We start from the raw sequence: 27,765 nt of genomic DNA, 5'->3' as shown, positions 1-27,765 counted from the left end.
ACGGCAGGGCTCCCAACACCGCAGCTCCACACCGCGGTCCCTGCGCAAGCCCCAGGGAACAGAGAGCCTGGGGTCAGGCAGGGGGAACGGGGAGCACCCCCAACCACCCTAGGTCAGGACTCCTGTGCTCTCACGGCCTTGATGCGCTCCAGCACCTGAGCCCGCACAGCCGCCCCCCACCCTCTGCCTCCTCCAAACCATCGTGCTGCATCTCCACAAGCTCAGCCCGCGGTTTCCAGAGACATCGGTGCCGAGGCAGCGGCGAGCTGGGGCTGTCCGGGCCCGTAGCGGTGAGGGCAGCGGGGGAGCGGTACCGGAGGTGGGGACGGGAGCGCCCGGCGAGCGGAGCGTGGTGCTGCAGGCCTCTGTCTCCTCGCAGGGCCCCACGGGAGGCGCGGGGCTGGCGGCGGGCACGGGGCACGGGGCACGGGCGCGTCCAGCCGAGTCTGTGCAGGAGTAGCAGCACGGTGGGGCCAAGGTCCGTCTCGGCACAGCCGCCCTCCGGCCCGGCAGGGGCTGCAGCGGCAGTGCTGGGGCTGGCGGCGGGGCTGGCCCTGCCAGGGCGGGCGGGCGGCGGCGGCAGCGCCGAGCTCTGGTGCTCAGTCCGCGGTTCACTGTATATATTTATATATAAACAAGGACAGCAGTGCTGTGGTGTTGCAATGAGGAACAGCTGCTCTGGTGCTGGATGCTCCCGGAAGATCTGGTGCTGCAGTTCGAATGGAGAGATCAGGGGCACGGCCAAAGCCAGGAGAAGGTTCTGCGCACCGGCTGCCATCCGGCCTTCCCTCCTCCCCTCCGGGAGCGCGGTGCAAAGGGGTGGCGGGGCTCTCCGTGTGCAGACAAACCTCTCTCGCGCCGTCTTTCAGGAGTAGATGGTGATGACCTCCCGGCCCCCACCACGCACCAGGAGCACTCTGTCCAGATGCTCCGTCAGCACCTCCAGGAACTCCATGTCTGCATAGCCGTCAAGGAGGACAAACTTCACACTTGGGGAACGTAGGGACGGCCCTGTGCCATCCCTGCCCAGCCCCAGCTGAGCCTGCAGCACTGACATCTCCACACCAGAGCCAGGAGCTGGCGGGGTCAGTCCCAAGCCAAGGCGCCAGGGAAGCCCACCCGTGCTGGTGCCATGGGGATGGTGACTGAGCCAGCAGATGGCTGAGCCCCACAGACCTCTACCCGAGCCCCAGTCATGTGCCACTGCACTCATGGTGTAGGTGCCGTGTCATGTGCTCCCACCACCCATCATGTGCTGTGGGGACAGGCTGGTGCCAATGACAGCTGCTGGGCCCAGCCAGGAGCAGGAGGTGTGGGGGGATCCAAGCTCAGGAACTGACCTCTGCCTCATGGCACTCGCCTAAAAGATCCACCAGTGTTGGGGAAGACATGGACCCTGGTTCCCCTGCAATAGAGGGGTTCTGATGAGCAGCCCCACAGGAAGGATACAGTTCTCATCCCCTTTCCGGTTACGGGGAGGCCCTGGCATGTTCAACAGGACCAGCTTGGCATCCTGGGACTTCTTCACAATCACCTCATTGAGCCTCACAGCCGTGTGCATCCTCCTCACGTTGGACTGGTTCCTGTGGGCGACAGCACGTGTGGGCACGGGACAGGCAGGGTCAGCCTCCAGCCCACACCAGGCCCAGGGAGACACAGGGCACGGTGGCCTCCTGCCCTCGGGCAGTGCAGCACAAACTCGGGGTGCAGCACAAACTCAGGGGTGCAGCAAGCTTTGCCAGGCACTATGCTGGTGACTCTGAGCCTGCACTGGTGGCCATGAGCCACAGGGCCACGCACGGTGCCCAGGGGCACGGGCACCCACGGCTGCTTGGGGCCAGGCTGCGTGGGACTGAGCAGGAGTGAGTGTCACCGTGGGTGCCCAAGCCCAGGCTTGCAGGGAGCTGCTGGCAGCATAGCAGGGCAGCTGAGGAGCGTGTGGCACGGGCAGTGCACGGGGCTGGCAGCCAGAGCTGCCCGGGTGAGCTGTCTGACAGTGCAGCTGTCACGGCTCACTGAGCCGCCCTCCTGCACAGGGGCAACCCCCATGGCTCCATCGTGCTGCCCCATGAGCACAACCCAGCTCCCTCCACCCCAGCCCCGGCACCCAGCCAAACCCAGACTTACAGGTTCTCCCACTCCCTGCCAGGAGCGTGATGGGGTCGGAGAGAGAGAGAGAAAGGGAGAGAGAGAAAGAGAGAGAGAGAAATGTGGTGAACACCAGGTGGGCACCCCCACTCCCCACAGCACATCCAGCCTGGGCAGCCCATTCCTTGCCAGCACCGTTCTACACAGGGACCCCTCCCCACCTGCCCCCAGCCCCTCTGCAAGGGCACACTCAGAGCACCCAGGCTGCCTGACCACTCCTCAAGGCAAGGATCAAGCTGGAGCTGCCAAGGCCCTGCCTGCACCCCCCAGCTGGGGCAGGCAGGGACAGCCAGGGTCACAGGGCATGGGTGGGACAAGGTGGCAGCATGGGGGGCCGTACGGCTTCATGCTGAAGAAGTCTTTGATGCCCTCAGGGCTGACAGGGCTCTTGCTCTTGTTCTTCTCAGCAACGGACTTCTCCTTGGTCCAGGTGAGATGCACCTTCTCAGGGGCTGCCTCCACCTCATCACCAGGAGACTGAGAGCTGCTGGAGAAGGTGGTGGCGTTCTTGTCGTGGATTAGTTGGACCTGCAGAGGGAAGAGGGGAATGGTGGGCAGGGCCTGGAGCCTGGGGCTAGCTCCCTGCCTGGCCATGTCTTGGTACAGCCCCTCACCTCCTCCTCTGGCTTCTCCTCGCCGTCAGCAGCCTGCTCCTCGGGGACGTTCAGGCGCAGGCGAGTGTTGGCTGGGTTCTTGCGCCGGATGGAGCCACGGGACTCATCCGTGATGCTCTGGATCTGTGTGGGAGGGATCAGCCAAGGGAGTTTGGCACAAGAGGGCTTGGCTGGGCAGAGCCTAGCCTGAAGCCAGTCAGGATGAGCACACTAGGTTCACATCAGAGCCACCACAGGGGTCAGAGCCCACCCAGCCTGTCCTGCAGCCTCACCTCCCGCTCCCGCTCATTCTTGGTGAGGTGCATTTGTTTGAGGATCTGGGAACGCTGCTCCATCACCAGAGTCTTCTCATAGGTGTAAGCAGAGATGTCACTCTCATGCTGTGGGGAGAACAGAAGAAATTTGGGGCAGGGTTAGCTGTACTACCTGCTCCCAGCATGGCCCAGCATGTCCCCGTGGTGCTGTGTCCCCCCAGAGTGCTGTGTGCCCCACGTCAGGCTCTGTCTGGCTCCCATGCACAGCATCCCTGACTGCAGCACGTGCCCCGTCCCAGCACTCACCATCTCCACCACCTCCACCTCTGCGGTGATGCGCAGGTGGTACAGGAACGTGGTCAGGTCCTTCTTCATCTGGATGCTGTTGTCATCCATCTGTGCCACCGTGAAGATGCGCATCTTGCACTTACGCCACACCTGCAAGGGATGGGGGAGGCTTGGCCACGGCTCCACAGGCACAGGGACAGCCCCAGCCCAGCCCTGCAGGGCCCAGCCTACCTTGTGCTGCCGCAGCAGGAAGGGCAGCAGCATCAGCATCCCCCCATCGTGGACAATCCACCAGACGTCGATGTGGCCCTCCGAGAACCGCTCCTGGTTGCCCGGAAACATGGCAACATTCTTGGCCACCAGCAAGGCCAGATGCCCAGCTGTGGTCTCTCGCACCAGCTCTGGGAGGGGAAGGGCCACGTCAGCCAGGGCAGCCTGCAGCCCCCCAGGCCTGGCAGTGCCCACCCTCCACGGTGCCTACCAATGAAGTTCCTCCAAGTCTGGTGGTCCTCCTTCTGGCGCCAGCTGCGGGGCCAGCCCACCAGCACTGTGTTGTGCTGCAGCCCCCCCAGCCCGCTGGACTGGATCAGGTGGGACATGCCATCCCGCAGGTTGGAGGAGATCACCACCTGACAAAAGCCCTTCACCTTCTCTGCCTCCATCAGGCGCCGGATGGACTGCAAGGGAGAAGGAAGTCAGAGATCCCAGGGCCTCAGGGATGGGCATGGAGCACGGGCACAGCAGCTGCCAGGCCCAGCAGTGGTACAGCCCAGGCCAGATGAGGTACAGGGTGCAGGATGTGGGGTACAGGGTATAGAATGGGCGTGCAGAGCATGGGGTACAGGGCTGTGAGGTGCAGGGTGCAGGATGTGGGGTACAGGGTATAGAATGGGAGGTGCAGAGTATGGGGTACAGGGCTGTGGGGTGCAGATCCTCACAAGGTCTCTGTGCCCCAATGGCAGGCCAGTGGCTCCAGGCCAGAGGGGTGATACGAGGTGGAGCACAGAGCTGGCACACAGCTCTGCACCGTGCAGAGTGGAGGGTGTCCTTGTGCCAGGGCTCTGACAGGTGGCAGAGGAGCAATTAGAGTTATTTACTCAGAGAAATTATAACATGTCTGCATGGGAGAGAAACTGTTTGCTTCCAAGGGCTTAATCTCATTAATGTGCCGCCCCGCGGGTGCGGGGGGTGGGGAGTGCTCTCACTCTGGCGGGGAAAGGCTCATCTCCCACCTTGCCTGGCACCAGGGCCACAGAGACTGTGGCAAGGGTTGAGGCTGAGGAGTCTGCTCAGCCCAGCAGCTGTGCCAAGTCCTGCAGCAGCTGGCCAAGACTGGGACCAGCGCTTGGCTGGTGCCAGCATCTCTGCTGTCTTGGAGGGGAAGAGGAGCCCAGAGGTCCCTGTGGTACTGTGAGCACCAGTGAAGCATGGGGTCCTCAGGCTCTGCCTGATGCCACTGAAAGCTCTCCGGGCCATCCCGGGGCCACCAGCCCTGGCCATGGGGCAGAAACAACCCTGGGCACCTGGGGACCTACTGCTGGCACAGCCTGTCCCAGTGCAGGCAGCTCTCACCTCCTCTGCCCTCTGTGCCTGAGGGTGGTTGTCCAGGAAGGTCCCTTCTAACACCGAGGCCACGATAGTGAGGCCCTTCCCAGCCTTGAGCTGCGAGGTGAAGGACAGGAGCTGCGGGTGCACCACGTTCTGCTCCTGATCCCCACGGACCAGGACCAGCAGCTGCGGCCTGGAAGGAAGGTCCTGCAGTCAGTGCCCGTACCCAGCTCATCCCTGCCCCAGAACCCCGAGATCTCCATCTCCCTGCCCAGCCTCACCTCCAGTTTTTGGTGTGTGGGGGCCCTTCCTCCAGGCGCAGCAGGGCATAGCGGGCTGCACTCAGGGACAGGCCCCGGATCCCGTCACCCCACTCCTTCTCCGCCCTGCAGGAACCACAGCACATAAGGGATGCCCATGGCTCTGGCCACAGAGCACCACCCTGGCACCCCAGGACAAGCAGCCCAGGGGAGCCAAGCAGCCACACTGAGAGGCCACATGGCCATGGGGGCTGGCCAGGACAGGAGCTGCACACCATGGCCTCCCTTACCCGCGGTACTCGATGTATTTGTAGATGAGGCCAGCGATCAGCATGGCCACCAGAGCGTAGTACCAGGAGCAGATGAACATCAGCGCCAGGCAGAGGCTCATGCCCAGGAAGGACAGGGTCCTGCAGAGGGCACAGAGCTGTCAGCCTGCCCTGGGGCCCCCAGCAGGGTGTCCTGGGTGTCCCTGTGCTGCCCCGTCCCGCCCGGCTCACCAGTGGTAGTAGCGGAAGCGGGGCCGCCAGTTGGGCGTCCGCAGCAGCGTCTGCACCGCACACGCCAGGTTCACAAACATGTAGCACATGAGGAAGAACCTGCAGGAGAGAGCAGGGGGCTGAGTGGGTGCAGTGTGAGCGACTGAAGCCTCCACATCTCCTAGGTCCAGGATGGCCAATGCTAGAGCACACCCTGCTGATGGACAGAGAAGCAGTGCCATGGACAAACCAAGCCTCAATGCTGACCAAGATGTGAGCCCAGAGTTCCTGCAGGGCCCCCCTCATCCCAGGCAGGGGCCAGGGCAGCAGGTGCATTCCCCCCTCCCCCGAGGAGCAGAGACCCACACACGCCACCCGCTGTTGTGAAGGGGCGGGTCGACAGCACGCTGCCTACATGGAGAGGATGGGAGCCACCTCGTCCAGGGAGGCGATCAGGATCCCGATCTCGCAGATGCAGGCTGTGAGCAGCAGGGCCCACGTCGGCTCCCCGTTGGCTTTGCCATGGCCAAAGACCTGGAAATGAGGGGAGAGGGGCGTGTCAGTCTCTGCAGTGCCCTGCAGCCTTGGGCAAAGGCACTCAGTGCAGCCCGATGGGACTGGACCTTCTCATACACCCAGCCCTGGCAGGAGCAGGGACCGAGAACACTGGGTGCCGTGAGCTGGCACATATCCCATTGGGATCTGCCAGGAAAGCATTCCCAGCGCTGGCTCCTGCTGACAGCACAGTCCCGTTCCCGGCACATCCCGGGGCTCTCCCCACACCCAGCCCAGCAGCCCCTGTACCCCAGCAGGGACCAGCCCCAGCTCCCAGCCTGGCCACGGCCGCACAGAGCCGGGCACCCCGTGCTCGGGACGGACACACGGCCGGGGGACAGCGGCCCCTCCTGCGGCTGCGGGCGGAGCGGGGAGGGGGCCGGGGGCGCGTGTCCGGACGTATTAGAGGGTGCGGGCGGTGCGAGCGAGAGCTCGGGCTGGGGCTGGCAAGGAGAAGGAGGGAGGATAAAATTAGCCCGCTCTTCCCTGGGGGGAGCTGTCGGGTTGGATTTGGAGAGATGAGGTTGTGGGAACGCGTCTTCAGAGAGCAGATAAAATATGAAGCGGCACGGCAGCGGGGGGGAGGGAATTCTGACCTTTCCCGACACTCTCCTCCCACCGACACCGCAGCCAGAGCCACCACGGCCGCCCACCGCCGTGACGGTGCCGGTGCCGGTACCGGCGGGACGAGGGCAGGGATGTGGGGCTGCTCCGGCACCGACGGCGCCGGGGGGAGGCAGGGTGGGGTCCCACAGTGGGCGCTCAGGGTGGGGAAGCACCGGACTCGGGGGTCACCTACCCTGAGGAAGGGAACGATCCCATCCCTGGAGATGGCTTGCAGGAGGCGGGGGGCTCCGGTGAGACTCTGCAGCCCCGCCCCGCAGGTGGAGAAGAAGGAGCCAATGACAATGACCCACGGGGATGGCCACGCCAGGGTGCCAACCACCAGGTTCCCGTTGACAGCCTCACCAAACCTGCGGGGATCAGCATCACCTGCAGCTCCATCCCATGACCCAGCACCACAGTGGCACAACCCAGCCCCACACACAGCACCATTCTGGGGGGATGTGACACAGCTGGGAATTGACTCAAAGGGTGAGCAATGGAGCAGGCTCAGAGGTTGCCAGGGGTCTGTCCTCATCCCTGCACGCATTATCATGGCAAAGGACAAGGGCAGGTGTGGGACAGGACTCCTCATCCCTGTGCCGGGGGGGCAATGATGATGCATGCAGTTGGATCCTGTTTGTGTTGGTGCTGGCGACCCAGAAGTGTCACCTGCCACGTGCGGTGAGCAGGGCTGCCCCAGATAAGCAGGAGCACAGGCAGCCCTGCCTGTTGACAAACAAGTGGCTGCCTGCAGCCCTGGAGGGGGAGGAATGCAGCAAACACGGATGGTTGGGATGCACAAAGCCCCCAGTGCTGGTTACGAGCTCCAGCCCCCCTGCCTGGTTACACCCACGAGCCCCCCAATGCCCCCATGTCTGCCCAGGGTGTCCTGGTTGCACCTTCCCCCCACCTCTGCCTGGCCCTAGGGCTGCCCTTGCCCCAGCCTGTTCCGGGGGGCTGCCAGACTCTCTCCATGCCCCCCACGGCCTTGGGACACTCACTTGTCACGCAGGACGACCCCCTCGATGCATGCTCCAAAGAGGACAACAGAGCTGATATCTGCCAGGTAGTCAAGGAGAGCGAGGAGGATGCAGAGTCCTGCCAGCCCAGCCCAGTGCAGCACCCGAGCTGATCCGCCCTGCAGAGCCCACCCACCCACAGCCCAGGCTCAGGCCAGCCCTGAAGGATACAGACCGCAGAGGTGGTGGCAATGGCCAGGATAGTGCCCGTGGGGATGGACTTCTGGGCATCCCGCAGGTCTCCCGAGCGGTTGGAGCCAGCCATGATGCCTGGGGAAAGAGGGGATGGGGTCAGGGGGAGCAGAGCTACAGCCCATACCCATCCCCTCATGCCAGGCACCGTGTGAGCCCTGGGCACGGCAGGGCACGGCTCGCTGTGCACCAGGATGGGAGGCAGCCATGATGGATGGGAGAAGGCGCTGCTGCGGCTTGGGGTACCCAGCCTGCTCCTCTCACCCCCCTCCAACACTTCCCCCCTACCCCAAACCGCAGCCTGAGGCCACTCAAGGATTAGGCTCAAAAGCTCTCAAGTGCCTTGTCTCATTAGCCCTTAATTAGCTCAAGCAGGGACGGTGGCTGCCGCAGGGGCAGGGACAGGGTCCAGCCCCGACGTTGCTCGGGGAGGGCAGGAGGTCGCGCAGGGACACGGCTGCACGGGCGGGATCAGCTCAGCCCGGGGGATGACCCGTGCCGGGGCAGGACCCCAGAGCCGCGGCACCGGGGCGCCGGCGTTCTGCACACACCGGCACCGGTGAACGGCACCGGGGGGACGGCACCGGAGGCTGAGCGGCTGCCGGGGTCCCCGCAGCGCCGAACCCTCCAGCGCTCGCCATGCCCGGGGCAAGCCGGGGGCTCCCGCCCGCCCTGGCCCCGCGGAGCTGCAGGGGAGCCCCGGAGGCTGCGCCCGCTCGGCTCCGCAGCGGGGCTGGGCCGGGGGGGCTCCTCTGCCCCCGGAGAGCTAAAAATACCGGAGCGGCGGGACGTCAGCGCGCACCGGGCGGCACCGACAGATCTGGAGCGCGGGCGGCTGCGGGGGAGGCGATGGCGACCGGCCGCCCCCGCGCCGCCGCTGTCACCGCCGCTGTCACCGCCGCACGCAGCCCCGGGAGCGGGGGTGGCACACGTGCGGGAGCGCGCCCGGCCACACGTGCTGTGCCCGCGGCACGGAGCGGCTCCCACCTGTCACCGAGGGGAAGTAGATGCCCACGAGCAGGGTGAAGTAGGACGTCATGTCGCTGAAGACGTAGGGCTGGTCCATGTCCACCGGGGTGTCGGGGGAGCTCACCGAGGGCAGCCCCCGCTTCTCCACGATCACGCCCTTGGTCAGGTATGAGCTCCAGAGGTTCTCTGTGAGGAGGGAGGAGGCAGGGCAGTGCAATAGGCAGGAGATACCCGCAAGCCCCCACACCCAGCACAGCATCCCCACCCGCAGAAATGGAACTGGGGGGTGTGTGGTTCTCGCAGCCCTTCCCCGGCCCCACTGAGCAGCCAGCTGAGCCAGCACACGGGCATGCAGAGGGTGAGCTTGGCAGCACAGGTGGGCAACCAGAGCAGGTTCATACTGCTGTTGGCAGCGTCCCCACAAGATACTGGAGCAGCTGACATGGGATTGCAGTAGCAAATAATTAAGAGGGTAATATAATTAATGCTGATCAACACAGGTTTAAGGGAAGTGGATCGTGTCAAAGTAACTTGATAATGTTTTTGATGGGATTATGAGTGCGGGGCTGATGTAACAGGCTTAGTGTCCCTCCGTGTGCTGCTTTGGCCGCAGATCATGGGGAGAAACTGGAGCAGTAGAGAGCAGCCAGCGCCGGGCAGGGCAGGCAGAGGCAACTGCCCTTGGCATGTCACTGCTGGGGGGGCAGAGAGGGGCAGCCAGCCCTCAGCCCCGGCCCTGAGCCCCCTTCATGGCTGCTCACAGGTGACAGATGGGCTGGCAGCCCCTACTGGCTTCGCCTGTCTCATCCTCCCTGAAATGTTGTGCTTCTCCCCACCCTCCCCTAGGGCACAGCAAGCCCCAGTCACCTCTGCCAGGGTCAAACTGTGCCACTCATCTTAAAATGCTGCTGAGCCGGTCATCCTTGTCACCAGCCACCTCAGAGTGAGGTCCTGGCTCTGTCCCACTGCCCCCAGTGCAGGAGGGTTTGGTGCCTGAGAGAGACCAGCTGGGTGGGTGGGCGTCTGCACCCCCTCCCCAACACCATTGCCAACAGGAGCAGGTTCCACCCAGCAGCCAGGAACTCCTTATCTGACCCAAAGGACCTCAGAGTGCAACATCACCGGGAGGCTCCCAAACACCCTGTGACTGCACTAATCACCATCAATCACAGCTGCAGCCCTGAGCACCACGTGCTCAGCTAAGTCTGACCTCCCGTGCCCGTGGCCACGCAGACACCAGGGCAGGATGGCTGGGGCAGCCCTGCAGCCATCAGGAATAACGGATCCTGCTTGTGGCTCTGCTGCTTTCCTGAGTCCCAACAACCACTCCAGCATTAGGGTCTGCAGACACCTTTTGAATGTGGCACAGAGCATCAGCCTCTGCCACCCACTGCAGAGCGTGAGCACCTAGCAGATACACCAGCATCTCCACAAAAACAGGTCATAAGTGGCTCCTCCCAACAAATTCACACATCTTTCTGTGGTCCTGGCCATTCTTCCAGCAGGGCTGTAGCCACAAGAGCTAAGTGGCCCCAAGGGGTGATCACTTCTCTCAAAACCTCAAATCAATACCAGCCTTTCCAAAGGCCAAGAGGAAGCAGAGGAAGATTTATTCCTCCCCAGCCTTCGGGCCTCATTCTGAGCCACCCCACTGACTGACACAGACTGCAGGCAGGTGGCTGCAGTGCCCTGCTCCGTCACCCAGTGCAGGAGTGTCCCACTGCCCAGCACAGCAGGAGCACAGCCCCCTGTGCCTCAGGAGCAGAGCAGCCCCCAGCAGGGATCTCCCAGAAACCCTCTCAGAAAACCTGGACCCAGCCCTGTTTGCCCCCACAACACCTGGAATGGCTGAGGAGCCATGACTCCCACAGCACACCCACCATCCCTGTTGGCAGAGCTGCCCAGCAGGCACAGCCACTGCCCCACCACAGCTCCCTTGCTTCTCCATGCTGCCATTCCCATGCCTTCATGCCCATGCCCACGTTCCCATGCCTCTGTCGGCACATGCTCACCTTGAATGAGGCCGCTGGCAGCACCAGGGATGCCCTCGATCTCAGTGACGTTGTTCATGGTGAAGTACTCATCACAGGTGGCATTGAGGAAACGGGAGGTGCAGAAAAGCTCCCAGAGCTTGGAGCCAACTGTCTCGTTCCCCTCCACCACCATCTTGGTGCAGAGGTCGAAGCCGTGGCGTGAGAGGGTCCTGTTGCCCAGGAGGCAGATCCTGGGGGCACAAGGGCACTCAGCACTCAGCACCTGCATGCCCCAGCCCTGCTGCATCCCTGCAGGACCCCGTACTCACGGGAAGCTTGGTGGGTCAAAGGCAGATTTGATGACTCCAGCATAGATGGCAAGGATTGAGAGGATGACACAGCCCAGGAAGACCAGGGCGAATTTGTTGACATACTTGACACCCACAAACACCACGGTGGCCATGCAGGTCAGCACACAGGTGCCATACACACGCATGTTGTTGAGCATTGCAGCTGCCTCCCCGCTGGCATCCTCTGCCTTGAAGATGGCCATGGCCGGGAAGATGTAGGCCTGGGAAAGAGTCATGGCATCACCAGCTGCTAACAGCCTGCAGAGGGGCCCCAGGAGAAAGGTCCTTCAGGCCCCCTGCCCTGCCAGGAGCTGAGCCCACGGCACTGCACAAGGCAAGGAGCAGGTACCTACCAGCAGGATTTCGATGGTGCCCAGGATGTACATGGCACCCGCAAAGGTGGTGCCCAGGTAGAAGCAGAGCCCCACAGCCCCACCAAACTCGGGTCCCAGCGAGCGTGAGATCATGTAGTAGGAGCCACCCGCTGCCAGAGAGAGCAAAAGTGGGTCCCAGCCAGACCCCAGCGACACCCTCAGCCCTGCCAGGTATCCCAGAGGGCAGACTGGAGCCAGGATAGCCACGGGCCCTGCTCCAGCACTGAGCAAGATGCAGAGCAGCAGGAGTGACCACACAGGCAGAGTCATTCCCCAGCAGCCAGGTGCAATGGCCAGTGGCACAGGTGTTCCCTGGACACCAGACACGAGCTGGAGCCCCAGGGACCTGGGCCATACCCTGCTCCATCCTCCCAGAGGAGCCCTCAGAGCCGGGCTGCCGGGATCGATGGTCCCGCTGCGGCAGCAGGATGATAAATAGCTTTAATTACACCCCGCGCTGGGCTGTCAGCGCTGTGCCCAGCCTGGCGCAGCTCACGGCTCCCCAGGGCTCTGCAGGGCTGCCATGTTCTGGGGGAGGCAGCCAGGGCACCCACGGCCACAGCCCACGGTGCCTCCTGCGGGGCAGAGCCTGCACACAGCAGCGTGCCCGTGTCCGGCGGTGGGAGAGCCCATCCCATATCCCATCTCCCATATCCCATCCCATATCCCATCCCATCTCCCATCCCATATCTCATATCCCATCCCATATCCCATCTCCCATCCCGTCTCCCATCCCATATCCCATATCCCATATCCCATATCCCATATCCCATATTCCATATCCCATCCCATATCCCATCTCCCAGCCCCGGCTCTCAGCACACCCTGCTCCCATCCTCCTGCCGTGTGTCTCCCGGCTCCCCGCGGCCTCGCCAGTCTGGCGGAGGGAGGAGCCGCGGCTGGCGGCTCTCGCTGCCATCTGCACCTCGCGGCTTTGGGGACGGGTGGCGGCTCCAGCGCTGCGCTCCCCCGGGCCCCGGGGATCCCGCGCGGGCTGGTGGCAGAAGGCTGGGGAGCGGCTGGCAGCCCCGGGGGATGCTCTCTGGGAAAAGCCCCGGCAGGAACCCCACCCCACCCAGCTGCCCGCACACACCGCGGGGCTCGGCTGTACCTGGCACCACACCGTTGGTGGCGATAGCGCTCATGGAAATGGCCGTCAGCATCGTCTGCGGGAAGAAACACAGCGAGTTCAGGAGCAGAGGGACGGGGGAGTGAAGGGAGAACTGGGGCCATGCTAGGACATGGGGCCTCTTGGGGCCACGCTGAGATGTGCCACAGGGCAGGGATGCCCAGGGAGGATGAATGGATAGATGTGTGTGTGGATGGACAGGCAGGATGTTGGCTGGCAGCACAGCTGACACAGCTGAGCCCTTGGAGGGGCTGGCAGTGCTGGGGTGGCTCAGGACACTGGACAAGGCCAGCCTGGGGTGACTGTCCTGGCGAGGTGGCTCTCTTCTTGGTACCAGATCAGGGGACCCCCAGCACATCCCCCCGCATGGCAGCTGTGATCTGGGTCACCATTTAAGCACCATTCCACTGCTGATTCCTCTGGGAAGCTGAAGGCTTCTCCTTGCTCTAAGTGGGGCAGGAGCTAGGGCAGGGGCAGAGCTGGGGCAGGAGCAGAGCTGGGGCAGGGCATGGCGGGCTGGCAGCCAGTGCACCTCTCCATGGTCCAGCCAGCCAGACTGGTGATCCCAGGCCATGGGCAAGGCCAGTGAAGGCTTATCTGGCTCCAAAACTCACACAGGAGCAGCAGAGGAAGACCATGCAGAATGACTCCATGATGCCAGCGATCCCCACCACCCAGGTGAGGCGCAGGAAGAGGATGACTCCGAAGATGTTCTGAAGGCAGGGCAGGTAGACACCCATGAAGGTGCCCATCCGTGGGGCCTGTGGAGGAAACAGCAGTCACCAGTGCTCAGGGGCCTGGCTGGCAGAGGAGCAAGAGATCCCACTTTTCCCAGGAACCCAGGGTAAAACTGTCCCTGGCTGAGACCAATGTGTCTCCTGTTCTCCTGTGCCAGGTCTAGGGTCTGGCACAACACAGGCAAGGGTTGGAGAGGGAGGAAAATTACCTTCCCTCTAAGTCCTCACCTGCACCGGCTTCTTCTTGCCTCCATCATTGTTCTCAGCCTCCTCGTGCTCCCGGCTGCCCTGTGGCAGGTTGGTGTAATTGGCCAGTCCACTCAGCAGGGACGAGACCATAGGGCTGGTGTCCATCTCCTCCTGTGGAGAGCAGATCCCAAGTTGTGAGGACAGTCCCCTGGGACCCCAGCCAGCCCCAGGAGACCTCACCAGATGCTGCCCCACTGCCTGCCCCTCCAGGAATGGCTTTGGCAGTGCAGCAGCCCTGGCCTGAGGCTCTGGCATGTCCCAGTGCCCAGGGTGCAGGTTGGGTGCCGTGGGACAGTTTGGGACAGCTGCTTAGCTCAGCTCCCTCCCCTGCCCCACTGCCTGCATGCCCTACCTCGAAGAGGGCCATGTTCTTGCCATCGTACTCCTTGCCCTTCTCCAGGTCCGTGCTGTTAATGAAGGGGCTGCTCTCCTTGGGATTGCCATCGCCTGCAGAGACACCAGCGAGTCAGTCAGGCAGCCCCTGCCCCACCCACAGCTGCAGAACATCCACCCCACAGGGTCACTGTTGTGAGGGGCCACAGCTGCCCGGGGCTGCCAGCAGAGCGGCCAGGGCTGTGGGCACCACGTTCACACCCAGACCAGCACAGGCAGTGCCAGGCGGGCATGGCAGCCCCCAGCATCACCTCCCACAGCACACACAGGGGCTGCCGTGCCCAGGAGGCTCCGCTGCCCCGCCCGGCCGTGCCGACACGCGGAGCCGGCGGAGCGCATCCACGCAGAGAGGCGAGCGGAGTGCATCGGGGGAGCCTCCGGCGGGAGGCACGGCCGCAATAACTCACGGCACGGCCGCAATAACTCACGGCACCTGCGGGTGAGCGCCCTGGGACTACCCTTAGGGCTGGGACTGCCCTCGGGGCCGGGACTGCCCTCAGCACTGAGACTGCAGGGCTGCTCAGCATCGTCGCACAGGGGATGGTCCCGGCACAGTGCCCGGGACTGGGGCCACTGGCCAGGTGTCTGGTTCTCCTCCCAGACATGCACCACAGGGCGAGAGGTGACATCATTGAGGGCAGATGATGCCCGGGGCAGTGGAGCCACCCACAGCAGTGCCAGGCCGATAGAACTAGCAGGACAGGGACCACAGGCACTCACTGCATTAATGACCTAGTGCAGAAGAAACCTGGAGTTGGCTTAATAGCGATGAAAACAGCTGAGCTGCAGAGCAGCAGAAATAAATCAAGCTGGAAATGGAGCAGCAGTAAGGATGGTGCTGCCGGAGCAGCACAGCTCCAAGAGAAGGTCCAGAGCAGAGAGGGACCAGGGCTTGGGGGCCAGGAGCCAAAGGACACAGTCCTGGGCAGGGCAGCTGAGGAGGCACCCATGGCAAAGGGAAATCTGAGCAGCCAGGCCAGGCCCCAGCCCTCAGTGGGGGAAGAGAGGTTCCCTGCCTCACACCCATCCCAGCAGCACAGCCCTGCAGCCAGAGCAGTCACACTGCCAGTGGCCACCGCACTGCTGGGCAGGTTGCCCACACGGGCAGGGTCACAGACCAGCTCCAGGCTTTGGGACATGGGAGAGAACAGCCCCTGCACCATCCTCCAGCATGGAGCCCATGAGTGCCCTGGGGCAGAGGGATGGTGCCCTAGCAGTGTAGTCACCCACTCATGGTGGGTGCCACAAGACAAACCCTGCAACCGTTTGGAGCATCCTGGTCCTCTGAAGACCGCCATTCTCCTGCCAGTTGACTCATATTCGGGATCCTGGAAGCCCGTGTGCAGCAGTGATTCACCATCTGCAATTCCCTGGCACACAGGGTGCTCCTGGCTGACCAGGAGGTGAAGCCTCAAATGCTACAGGTGACACGGACCTGCGGGCTGGCCCCAACTCCCACCATCCTTGGGCTCCCCCAGCACGGGGCAGCAGTGTCCCTAAGGCACAACCAAACACCGAGGCACAGCCTGCAGGCTCCTCCCGTGCAGGAGTGGCTGTGGCAGTGCCACTGGGACACCCTGACCCACAAGCTCCTCTCCAGAGTCCCCTTGGACACACACCCAGCACCCCAGGTTGCCCCAGTGCCATGTGCCTGCCCTGCATCTCCCACAATGGGTCTCATCACAAACCTCATGCGCTCCTTGCTCTGTGTTTGGTCTAAAACCCCACCGAACCCTGCTGTCATTAGGTAACAGCAGTGGTGTGGGCTGGCAACCACCCACTCGCCACAGCTCTTGCCCACCTGCACCAGCCCTGGGGACCACACTGATGTGAAACATCCACCACGCTGACAGGACACCCTCCAGGCTGCTGCTGTGGCCATCCCCAGTGAGGTGACAGAAGGGTGCGAGAGCAGGGGTGGCTCGATCTCACCTCCCCCTTGGGGCTGGGTGGCACCGGGGGACACGGGCAGCTTGGCAGGGAGACTTGCTGCAAACGTGGCAAGGCTCTGGGACCCCTCCGGGAGAGCGGAGCCCGCGGGGGCCTCGCCTCACCGCCTGGTACCCAGCCGACGACATCACCGTGCAGGTTTCCATGGCAACGGCGAGCCACGGCCGCCTCGGCTCCCGCTCTTATGTAACGGCGCAGGCAGCCGGACGCTGGCCCCACATGGCACCCGCGCCCCGGCCCACCGGCGCCCGGAGGATGGAGCGGCCGGACCCCCGGCCCCAGGGCACCCCGACCCCCGGGACTGCCCTGCTCGGCCCCACGACAGGCGCCAGCAGCACCCCGGGGTGCCCGAGCTCCAACCCTGGCACCACAACAGCACCCACAGCTCGCAGTCCCTCACCCCCAGCTCTGCCCAGCGCTGCTCACGCCGGGGCCGCGGCCCGTGCTGGCATCACCCGGGCTGCCGGGGCTGCCCGGGGCAGGAGCCCCTCGCCCGCCGGGTGATGCTGTGCGAGGAGCAGCACTGCGAGAGGCCCCGGGCTGGCGAGCATGAAGATGCAGCAGGGCTCGGGGAGACTCTGAGTCTCCCACGTCGCTGCAGCCCCACAGGCTGGAAGGAGTTAAGCACCAGGGCGCAGGGTCCCAGGTGACAAAGCGCTCCCGCTCCTGCTCCTGCTCCTGACGGAGACCATTTTGCCGCAGCGGGGCTGGTGCAGCCTCTCCCCAGTAGCTGCCTCAGACCCGTGGTCTGAAGTCAGGGGCAGCCAGGGCAGGCAGCAGCAATGCCCCGTCCCTCACCTGCCACCGCCACGGCCGGGTCCCACAAACGGGGTGCTGCCTCCCGGCCTTGGGGACACGTGGGACACTGCCAGCGCCAGCAGCGCCCACAGGGCTGCCCCTGCCCCGTAGCCAGGACAGAGCAGCGCAGGGCCGGAGCGCTGACCGGGCTGGCAGCTCCAAGGCCGGCAGCCGAGCCGGGAGAGACAGTGTGAGCAGAGCAGAGCCGAGCCGAGCCGAGCCGTGCCAGGCTTCGATCCCGGCGCTCAGCCGCCCCCCTCCCCAGGGATCACTCAACACGAATCGGCCTTTTAATTTGCTGCGGCGGCTGGAAGGGCTGGCAGCGGGATCGCTGGCAGGAACCCGCAGCCCCGCCGTGGGCACCGCGCAGCCCCGCTCTCAGCAGGGCTTCCACCAACCTGTCTGCCCGGGGCAGCCCGGAGCAAACGCAGCAGCGCCAAAGGACCGTCACGGCACCCTCGGAGCCCCCCAAGGCAGGGCTCAGGCAGCAGCACCAACCACAATTTGATCTTCTAATGGCTTTTTACTTAGCCCTAAATTGGGTTGGGAAGCGTCATGTCCCTTATCCCAAATCCTCCCTAATCGCTTTACACGGCGCAGGGCACTGAGCACTGGCTGGGGTAGCCCCAGCAGCCACCCCCCACGGGCTAATTACCCACAGCTGCTGCCAACGCTGCCACCCGACCACGGCCGTGCCCTCCGCAGCATCCCGAGCACAGCGAGCCCCAGCCAGGGACATCGGGCACTGGGGCTGCGGCACTGCCGGGCGGTGCAGTGGGCGAGGGGGGCCGTGGCAGGAGCAGCCCCGACCTCAGAGCCCTCCGCGGCTCCGTCTGCGCTCCTGCACGGGGCTGCTGACGGCTCCGGAATCCCCTGCGCCACCCCCGCCCCATCCCCGCAGCCCCAGGGGCAGCAGCAGCAGCGCGAGGGCTGCTCACAGCACTAGGGATGCCCTGGGGCTCCCCTGCAGGTACACAGGACACCTTGACTTCTGCCACAGGACACCTGGGCTCCCGGGGCCCTGCCTGCAGCAAGGGGCACCCCAGGGTGACCCCAGCAGGCCGGCGAGCACATGGGCGAGCACGTGGCCCTGGCTGATGTCCCCAGCTGCTGCCGTTTTGCAGGAGCTGCTGGCCAGGGAGGCCACGCTGCTGTTGTGTCACCTCCGGCTATCAAGGGGACTTGGCTGGACACACACTGCCTGGCCCTGGGCTGTTGGCCTGGGGTGCCTAACGCAGATGGGGATGGCCAAGCTATTCCTATGGCAGTGGCATCTCTGTGCCCACCCGGCTTCCTTCTACCCTGCACAGGAGTGTCTGACAGCTGCTCTGGGGAGGGCGACCCTTGGAGAGGCCACACAGCCCTTGCAGCCCCCCCGAGGCACAGACCACTGATGATCAGAGCAGTGCTGGCAGCGTCACAGCAGAGCCACTCCAGCTGCAGCGTGTCGGGGGAGCAGGGGTGGGGAGCAGGGGTGGGGGTCAGGGGTGGGATGGTGGAGTAGGATGCTCCCCCCATGCCAGGGCTACGTTTTCCCCCTCCAGCCAGCAAGCACACCCAGTGGCCTTTTGGGCTGGATTCCTTCACAGCCTGACCCAAATTGGACCAACTGCTACTTCAGACCTATCCTCTTCCTTCCTAAACCCAGGATTATCCTCCCTTTGATCAGCCGGCCCTGCAGCGCAGGATTTCCAGCACAGGCGTTTTGGCTGGCTGCATTTAAACAGCTTCCCAGATTCTCCGACAGTCCAAGCCCTGCCTTGGAAATGGCCGTGGACACAAGTCCCAGCAAAGCTCCTGGTGCTGGATCTGAGCTCCCCAGGCATCCCAGTGCCACAGGGCTGGGTGTCAGCATGGCACCCTGCAGTGGGGCTGCGGCTGACATCCCAACACCCCAACCAGAGCAGTGCAATTCAAGGTGCCAGCCTGGACACTGCAGGCAGCAGCCCTGCCCTGCCTGCTCCCTGCTCCCAGCATCTCCCCAGAGGGTCCAGCCCTTGCTGGGCTGCTGGGGCTGGAGCCCTTCCAGCCACTGTCATGCGGCTCACGCGTGCTGTCCAGAGCAGGACCCGAGTGGGGACACTGCTGACCTTTCTGACAAATAAGGCCTAAGTGGCACCCAGGACTTCAGTGGTCGTACTGAGCTTGGCAAGTTGCTGGACAGCCGGCCCTGGAGCAGCCAGGACATGTGGAGGGGGCCCACTGGCATTCAACAGCTTTGCTACCCGACGGGTTTTCCATGGTTCCTGCAGACAGAGCTCACGATGGGAGTTCAGCTGACCCTTGGCATGGGGGGACAGCCCCCCCCCACTGCAACCACCATTGTCACAGGTGTGGGCAGCTCTGCTGAGCCCCTTCCTACAGACAATCCCTGCTCCCCCAAATCCCCCAGGCCCCCGATTCCTCCAGCCCTACACCCACTGTCCCACAGGGCAGCATCTCGGCAGGTGCAGCTCCAGGAACAGTCTGCCCGGTCCATCTGTAGTGGCACTGTGTCCAGCCCTCCTGCCAGACCCCAGCATGGCTGCACCGCCTGCTGCCACCCCGCTGGCACTGCCGTGTTGGAAATCAGGGAGTGGGAGAGATCCTGGTGCTGCAGAGGGCAAGGGGAGGGCAAGTGCCCAGTGAAGGGCACGGCTGGGGGCCAGTGCAACAACCCCAGCCCGGCAAGGTGCCCCCAAAAGTCTCCTGCCAGCCCTGACCTTGAGCGGAGCCGCAAATAAACAAGCAAATAAACAGACTGGGGTCGGCAGAGCAGAGGAATACACAGAGCCTGTCTGTGGCTGTGCCCAGAGCCCCACTGTGGGCAGCCGGGACCCCCACAACCACTGCCACAGCCAGCCATGCGCTGCCGGCCGGGGCTGTGGCAGACCCCACCAGGGGACCTGGAGAGGAGACTTGGCGGTGTCTGGGAGGGTCAGAGGGGCAGCGCAAGTGCTCCTGTGCCCACACTGCATCCCCCTGGCTGCAGCCCACCCTTGCACCCGGCAGGAACACCCACAGAACGGGGCCTGTGCTGCCTGGTGCTGGACGTGGCCCCGTGAGGAACGGGGACCCTCACACAGCCCGGTAGTGCCGGGAGGGGCTGAGGCCAAAGCGGGAACAGTGGCGGGGCTGCTGCGGGGCCGAGCGGCCCCTCACGGGCGGCGGACAGCGGCCCTGCGCCAGGGCTGCAGCGGGACGGGGCACAGCGCGGCGCGCCACGGACTGCACCGGACCGGACCGGCTCGGCTCGGCACGACAGGGCTCACTTCGGCTCAGCTGGGCTCGCTCCGGCTCGGCTGCCCTCGGCCCCGGGACGAACGGCTCCTGTGGGCGCGGAGCAGGGCCCGGGCGGCCACTTCAGCACCGCGGACAGCGGAGCGGCCCCGGGGGGGGGCAGGGAGCGGGGGGCGGGAGCGGAGAAGGGAGCGGGGGGCGGCTGCCCGGGATGGGGAGGCGGCTGCCGGAGATGGGGGGCGGCAGAGGAGAGGAATGGGGGGAGGGCAGCGGGGGTGAGAGAGGAGATATGGAGAGATGGGGGGGCGGCAGCCGGAGGTGGGGGGCGGCAGCAGGGAGGGCTGGGGGGGCTCCCGCGGAGATGCGGGAGGCAGGGGTGAGGGGCCGGCAGATAGGTGCGGGGATCCCGGGCGGGCGGGAGCGGGACCGGTGCGGCGACCGGCGGGGGCTGTCCGAGAAGCGGCGGGGGCAGCCCCGCAGGGTCGCTCGGAGCACAGCGAGCAGCCCCCGCCCGGGAGGAGGCTCCTCGGTGAGCCCCGCGCCGCTCGGCCGCAACGCCGCTTCCCGGGGCTGCCGCAGCGGCGGGAGTGCGGCCGGGGCTGCGCGGAGGCGCCGGGAGCGGGAGCATCCCCGCACCGCCCGCCGCAGCCCCGCGGGGCCGCCGGCCGAGAGCCGCCGTCGCGGCCGGTGTCGGTGCCGGTGCCCCCCGCTCGCCCCGCGGCGCGGCACCCTCAGCCCCGCTGCCCCCGGCCCCGCGCCGCTCCTGCCCCGCGCCCGCGCCCGCCCCCGGCCCCGCCGCCCCGGGCCGTGCCGCTGTCCCGCTCGTCGGTGCCGGTGCCGGTGCCTCACCTTGGCTGGCGCCGCCGTCGCCGTCCTCGCAGTCGGTCAGGTTGTTCAGCATGGCGCCGGTGCCGCGGCCGCTCGCTGCCGCCGGAGCTGGAGCTCTCGCTCCGCAGCAGCCGCGTCCCCGCGCCGCCCCCCGCGCCGGTGGGAGGGGGCTGCAGTGCGGAGGCGCCCGGGCTCACGGCTCACGGCTGCTGCCGGCGGAGCCCAGCCCGGCCGCCCGCTTCATCACGTATGCGGGAGGCATTGCCCCCGCCGCGGCGGGGAGGGGGGGGCGCGGCGGCGCGGGGGGGCACCGAGAGGAGCGAGCGGAGCGGGGCCGCCTCCCGGCTGCGCCAGGCGTGGGGGGGAACTAGGGCAGCGCTGCGGGCCCGGCTGAGGCGGGCGGGACGGGACGGGACGGCCCCGCAACCGCACCGACCCCGAACCCCGCCCCCAGCCCCCGCACTCCGCACCGACACCGGCCCCGCAGCCGCCGCCACCCCCGCACCCCACACCGGCTCCCGGCCCGGACCCCGGCGCAGCCTCGGGACCTGGAACACACTCGGGGTGCACAGAGGGGCAGAACCTGTGACTGCGGGACCGACACAGGAGAGGCGGCTGAGGCCCGGGATCACGGCAGCCCCCGCCCCGCCACGGGCGGCTACCGGGCGGGGGCGGCTCCCGGTTGGGCAGCAGCACGCCATGCAGGGGACCCCTCTGCGGGCATCAGGGCCTCAGCCGAGGATGGAGACCCCTGCCCCAGTAGCAGGACGAACCAGGGCATCCGGGGAAGGAGGGGATGTCCAGACCACCCCACTGGCGGGACAGCAGAGGTGATTGAACCTGCTCTGCCCAGCTGACCTGCAGGACAGGGAATGCTGCCTGCAGAGGGGAGCAGACTTGATGTCACCTCCCTTGGTGACCAGGGGGCCAATATCGCATCCATAGCAACCTTCTCAGACCTGGATGAGTGTTGCAATGGGGCCAGAATCCCCAGGTCCTGTGCCATCTATGGAGGCCCCAGCTCTTGCAGCTGTCACCCACAGGGCCAGGGACACAGGCCACTCTCGAGCTGGGGCTGTAGAGGGACCCTGCAAGGCTGCCTGAAGCCCCCTGCTCTCTCATGCACTTAAACCAGGAGGATCCCCCAACCGGAGCTGGCTGCAGCTCCCGGCATCTCCTCCAGCACAGGCTGAGATCATGACAGCCCGCTGGCCTCCGTTACTTCTTGACGGCTGTAATTAATTGTTTACTTTCTCCTGGTGTGGAGCCAGCTGCTCCGCAGCACGGGTGCTCCCCGGCCTGACCTCGTGGCCAGGAGAGAGGCTCAGACCCCTCACCCCAGCCCTGCAGGCAGCACTGACCCCTCCCTGCCAGGACCCGGCACCTGGCATCCCCGGGGAGCTGCAGCAGCACAGCCCCAGCTCCATGGAGAGTGGCACAGGAGGGCTGCAGGGAGGATGGGCAGTTCAGGGTGGGCAGCTCAGGGTGGGCAGCCCCTGCCCAGGACTCTACATGGCAGTCACCACATGGGGCTGCCCCATCCAGCTGCAGCAGCACCAACCCCTCACAGCTGCACCCCTCAGCCCTGAGCAAGGGCTGGCCCACTCCCAAGGGTTGGGACTGGAAGGAAGGGGCTGCAGACAGGATGCACTGGACAAAACCACCGTCCCATGCTGATCTGGGGGGCAGAGGGCACCCCCAATCCCCCCAAAGGGGCTGTGGCTGGCCAGAAGGGCAGCAGGCCAGGGTCCAGCCAGCCATGGTGAGTGCCAAGCAGCGCAGGGTGGTTTTTTGCAGGAGGCCACAGCGCGTGGGCTCGGCACAAGAGGGATTTTCCTACTAAAACAGATGCGGGGGAGGGAGCACGTGAAAGACCACTAATCCCCTAATCCCTGGATTATGGCTCCATTTCAGGGGTTGGGATTTGACGGCAGCACAGGGGGCTACGCTATCAAGACTGCATTGGCTTATCCTATGCACAGGGTCCCACCAGCATGTGGGGGCAACTCAGAGTGTCTCTGAGGCAGAGGAGACTGAGGGGGCTTGATCCCCCAGCAGAGCACTGGCATTAACCCTGGCCAAAATGCCCCTGACTGGGGTATGTGGCGCAGTGTGTCGAAAGGAGAGAGGTCTGGCACAGTTTGGGCATCATCCATGCCCTTGCATTGCTTGTAGTTGTGCTACAGGCAGTATGAGGGCATGGGGAAAGAGGAAGAGTGACACTTTTCCCTGGCCATGGAGTGGGGGATCAACTGCAAGTGGCCCCTGAGTCGGAGTAGCAGGCAGGATGCTGGCAGCAGGCCAGGCAGAGCATCAGTGCCCCACTTAACTGCAAGAGGCTGCCCAGGAATGACGACGGAGAGCGGCCAAGCCAAGAATCATCCCTGCAAAGGGTCCTGTACCCCTGCAGAGACTCCTGAGAATGCCCCAGACCCCTCTGCACAGAGCCTGGGTGGGGGGAACCGTTCTCACAGACATTCCCAGGGCAGGAATCCTGGCTGCTGGCCACACAGCCCTTGCCCGTCCTATTACCAGCAGCGGTCAAACCTCCCAGGAGCGAGACACGTGCTGGAGTCACTGGGAAACCTCCTGAGGGCAGGGAGCGGCAGCCTGGCAGTGTGCCACACGGGCAGGGAGGGCGGCTGTGCTCTGGAGATGCTGGTCAGCACATTGCACTGCCTGCTGTGATCCCTGGGCACTGCCAACAGCCTGCCCATGCACATCCCACCAGCATGGGACACCCCACACGGAGGGCTTGAAGCACGGGGACAAGCAGCTCCCAGGGAAAAGAAGAGCTGGGGCAGGAGAGACCCCCAAGACGATGGAGGTGCAGCAGGGCAGAAGGGCTGTGTGCCAAATATCGTAGCAGCGGGTCGGCATCACAATGTGCCCTCACCACACTGTCCTGACAGCCCCAGGAGCCCAGGGGCAACACCTCCTGCAGCACCTTGGCAGGATGGAGTGTTCCTGTTCATCTCCATCCAGACAGGCCAGGGCCCTGCCACCAGCACGGGGCAAAAGCAGAGCCCAGAGCTGGCACCAGCTGGGACCTGACTCCAGCTGCAGCAGCAGGACAGGACATGGAGGGAAGTGCTGTGTCCTGTGGGGCTGGGGGGGGAGCCATGGGAGGCACTGCAGCCGCTGGGGCTGAGAGCAGAAGGGCAGCAGTGGGGCAGGGCTGGCACATGCCGTGGGGCAGGGATGGCACAGGCTGTGGGACAGGGATGGCACAGACCATGGGGCAGGGCTGGCACAGGCTGTGGGGCAGGGATGGCACAGGCCATGGGGCAGGGATGGCACAGACCATGGGGCAGGGCTGGCACAGGCCATGGGGCAGGGCTGGCACAGGCTGTGGGGCAGGGATGGCACAGGCTGTGGGGCAGGGATGGCACAGACCATGGGGCAGGGATGGCAGAGGCTGTGGGGCAGGGATGGCACAGGCCATGGGGCAGGGCTGGCACAGGCCGTGGGACAGGGCTGAGAGCTCCTGCGTCACACGAGCCCAGCACAGCTGGCGCAGCGTCCCCAGCTGCCCTTGCCCAGATGTCTTGCCAGCAGCAGGGCCACGGCAGTGGGCGGCCGGGCAGCCTGGCACAGGGATCAGCAGCAGAAGAGCCTCCTCCCACCAGGCCCTGCAGCTGAGGAGCCCCCAGGCAGCCCTGTGCCAGTTGCAGTACCCTGGGGATTGCAGGCAGCCACTGCTGAGCCATGGCCAGAGGGCCAGTGATGGCCGAGGAGCAGCTGCACGGCCACTTGCCAGCTGCTGCCAGAAGGGTTTGGGTGCAGGATCAGCTGATGAGGCACTGAAGTGCCCTGTGCCCCACACGGCACCCCTCACTCAGCCTGTGCAAGGACCTCCACTGTGGCACCCCACTGAAGCACCTGTGGTGTGTTCAGTGGCATGGAGACTCCTTGGGAAGGTACTGATGGGGCTTCGGCTGCTCCAGCCCCTTGGCAGCATCCCACCCCCCCACATCATCAGCCTCCAACTGCTGCACACCCCTGCTTCATCTAATGATACCCCAAGGGCACCCAGTCTGGGACAAAGCTGGCCTGAGTGTCAGCGAGGGGGCAGGAGGGGATGGGAGGGCTGGAGGAGCCTCCTGAGCAGCCCCTGTCCCTCACATGTACCCCTCTGTGCTCGGTGCCCCCATCCCCTCCCAGGTGTCCTGGCCCCTCCACAGTGGCCCTGCAGGGGGTGCAGCCAGGGCTGGGGGGGTCCCTGCTGTCCCCAAGCCCCCTCAGGGCCTCACCTCGCACCTGGGGCCAGCCTCACACAGCTGCCCCACAGAGCCTCGTCCATGGCTCATGGCCCACAGCCCCGTGAGCCCAGAGCCCCCAGGGGGGCCGAGAGAGGCGCTGATCCCCCTCCAGCACTGAGAGCCACGGCACGGGTGACACCGGGACCGGTTTCCATGGCAACGAGAGGCTCCGTAACTGGTTGGTTGCCATGGCTACTGCCGCCGAGCCCGACCGCTCGGGACACGGAGGGGCTGCGCGCTGGGGATGCTCCGGTGCCCTCTCGGGCCAGGGCGGGTGCCCCACGGGCAGCGCACCGGGCACCGGGGCAGCCGCCCCCCGTGCAGCCCCTCCGCGGGGGAGCCCCAGCCCCACGGTGGGTCCCGGTTGGAGCACATCGATCCCCGGTGCCGCGGGGCCGGGCCGCGCTGCGCTCTTGGCGGGACCGGGTCCCCGCGGGACGGCGGCACCGGCGAGCCCCGCGGCGGGGCGGGGCTCTGGGGGCGGGGCCGGGAGAGACACGCCCCCACCGGAGCCGTCCCGTCCCGTTGTCGCCCCCTGGCGGCCCCGCGCAGCCCGGTCCGCCCCCGCCCGCACGGACCCCGCCAGGACCCCGCGCAGCCCCGTCCGCCCCCGCCGCCGCCCGCACGGATCCCATTTCCCGGGCCAAGCCCGGGATCCGCCGTGCTCCTGCAGGGACCTGCCCCCGGCCCCGAGGCCCCGCGGCGGCGCCCTGTCCGTACCCTGCCCCGCCCGCACCGGGCGGTCCCGTTCCGCCGCCGCCCCTGCCCCGGGGCTGAGATCCCTCCTCAGCACCTCCCGCCTGGGGCCGCTCCCGGGCAGGGCCTTCCCAAAGGGCGGCCCCGGGAGCCACAAGGCGCCCTGAGCACGGCGCCGGCTCACGGAGCAGCAAGGGCCCTGCAGCTGGCCGGGGGTCCCCGCACCGCCCCGGCAGCACGGCCGGCCGCAGCCCTCGCTCCCGCAGCGCCCCGAGGTCCCCGGGATCTCCGTCACTCTGTCCCCACGCGTGACACTGACATGGGGTCAGGTAACACCGAGCGTTCGCCCAGGGCCGAGTCCCTCCTGGATCACTGCTGTCCAGATCTCCTGCCTGCCATCCACAGCCCCTGCCAGTCCTGCAACCCCATGCACTCCCTCCCATCCATCCCCCCGGGAGGCGGCATCCATGGTCCCAGTACTGTGGAGAAATGTGGGATGTGAGGAACCCCTGAACGCTGCCAAGCCCTAAGTAGCCACCCTGACACAGCCGTGACCACCCCCCAAAACAGGGCACCTCCAGCAGGACCTGCCACTGCCTGTCCTCTGGGAGGGCGCAAGGTCACAGCTCAGCCAGAAGGATGTGTCCCTTGGTGCCACCACGGCCTCTCAGCATGCCCACCCCAGCTCCCTGCAGGCCCCCACCAGCAGACTGGCTGCCAAACCGAGGAGCTGTTCCTGGAGGGCCCCAGAATTCAGCCCCGGCTCATCACGGTCCGCTCCGCCCCAACACAGCCCACAGGCCAGGCCCAGCTGGCCCAGCTGCCATAAAGTGACAAGTGGCCCTGCATCCCCTCGCCACTGGACGCAGCCCTACATCACCCACGACAGTGCGATCCTAGACAGGGCCCCAAAGGCCGGAGCCCGCTGCCAGAGGCACAGCCCAGCCCGGGGGCCGTGGTGTCCGTCCGGCTGCTCGCGCCTCCCACCCGCGCCCTTCGCCGAGGGTGCAAGGTCACAGCTCCGGCAGCACAGCTCCGGTGCTGCTGCCGGCCGGTTTTCTGGGATCGATACGGCTCCGGTGACAGCAAAGCCCCACCGCCACGTCCCCTGGGCGCCACGAGCGATGGCTGCCGGCTCCAGCGCCTGTGCCCATGGCAGCCCGGTGGGCACTGCTGCATCTCAGGGCTGGCCACAGCTTGCCCTCTCCCTGCTGGGCAGCAGGCACCCTCTGCCATGGCTCCCTGGGGAGCAGTATGTGACCCGCACCTACAGCCGACCCATAGCTGTAACCCCGCTCCATCCCGCTGCCGGTCCGGTAGCAGCAGGGCCTCGCTCCTACAGCCCCCGGTATGGGGACGGAACAGGGGAGCTCCCTGAGGAGCTGAGGTGGCCGCGGGGAAGAGTCCGAGACGAGGGGTCCTGCCCGGGAGGGCGGCTGAGCCCCACTCCCTGCTCTGCACCTCCCATCTCCCGGATCCCGCAGCTCCGAGCCATCCCTGCCCCGGGGGTCTGCCCTGCTCCGAGGGGCCAGACCGACCGCAGCTCCGCACCCCCCACGGTGTCCCGACAGCCCGGCCCTGCCCGCGGACCCTTCTCGCGAAGCCTCCCCGCGGAGCCTGTCCTGCCCCCCGGATCCTCATCGCGGACCGTGTCCCGCTCCGGAGCCTCCCCGGGCCCCCCTCGCCCCCGGCGCTCACCCCCGCCGCCGGTGACGGTGAAGCGCCCGCTCATGGCCCCGTCGTCGCCACAAGTGGCTCCGGCCCCGGCGGTGGCTGAGCGCGGCCCCGGCGGGCGCTGACCGGGGTCCTAGTGCCCGCGGCACCGCCCGCCGCGCCGCCCCCGCGGCCGCAGGGCTGGCTCCAGTCCGAGCGGAT

The 27,765-nt window shown here is 66.0% G+C and overlaps 1 protein-coding gene across 3 annotated transcripts; it reads right to left on the bottom strand.

The window, feature by feature from the left end:
• Positions 1 to 13: 13 nt before the first annotated feature.
• SLC12A5 (solute carrier family 12 member 5) lies at positions 14 to 27,685 on the bottom strand. 3 transcript variants are annotated; one of them, XM_054274370.1, is made up of 27 exons: positions 20,954 to 21,095; positions 14,097 to 14,191; positions 13,724 to 13,855; positions 13,373 to 13,519; positions 12,741 to 12,795; positions 11,609 to 11,739; positions 11,235 to 11,476; positions 10,945 to 11,156; positions 8,951 to 9,118; positions 7,943 to 8,041; positions 7,754 to 7,811; positions 6,946 to 7,120; positions 6,007 to 6,125; positions 5,613 to 5,711; positions 5,403 to 5,522; positions 5,134 to 5,238; positions 4,877 to 5,045; positions 3,786 to 3,981; positions 3,536 to 3,705; positions 3,323 to 3,454; positions 3,035 to 3,142; positions 2,763 to 2,885; positions 2,489 to 2,676; positions 2,128 to 2,142; positions 1,450 to 1,583; positions 849 to 957; positions 14 to 709 (listed from the first exon to the last, which is right to left on the bottom strand). In XM_054274370.1, exons 1-26 carry the CDS (start codon positions 21,003 to 21,005, stop codon positions 866 to 868), a joined length of 3,336 nt encoding a protein of 1,111 aa, XP_054130345.1. In that variant the 5' UTR covers positions 21,006 to 21,095; the 3' UTR covers positions 14 to 709; positions 849 to 865. The 3 variants fall into 3 exon arrangements, with proteins under 3 accessions (XP_054130345.1, XP_054130346.1, XP_054130343.1); XM_054274371.1 differs by lacking the exon at positions 20,954 to 21,095 and adding an exon at positions 27,589 to 27,685 and having other exon boundaries at positions 14 to 957; XM_054274368.1 differs by having other exon boundaries at positions 14 to 957.
• Positions 27,686 to 27,765: the final 80 nt, after the last annotated feature.

Source organism: Melozone crissalis, unplaced genomic scaffold (assembly GCF_028551555.1).
Source record: "Melozone crissalis strain CALT ecotype California unplaced genomic scaffold, PUWL_Pcris_2 ptg000017l_1, whole genome shotgun sequence".
NCBI lineage: Eukaryota > Metazoa > Chordata > Aves > Passeriformes > Passerellidae > Melozone > Melozone crissalis.
This window is presented reverse-complemented; position numbering and strand designations above follow the sequence as displayed.

Excerpts from the sequence above, each read along its gene's own strand:
- SLC12A5 (XM_054274368.1), bottom strand. The coding sequence starts at position 21,005 with ATGCTGAACAACCTGACCGACTGCGAGGACGGCGACGGCGGCGCCAGC. Across the intron at positions 11,477-11,608 it reads GCACCATCGAAATCCTGCTG|GCCTACATCTTCCCGGCCAT; the intron begins GTAGGTACCTGC and ends ACTCTTTCCCAG. Across the intron at positions 7,812-7,942 it reads TGCCACCACCTCTGCGGTCT|ATATCAGCTCTGTTGTCCTC; the intron begins GTATCCTTCAGG and ends ACTACCTGGCAG.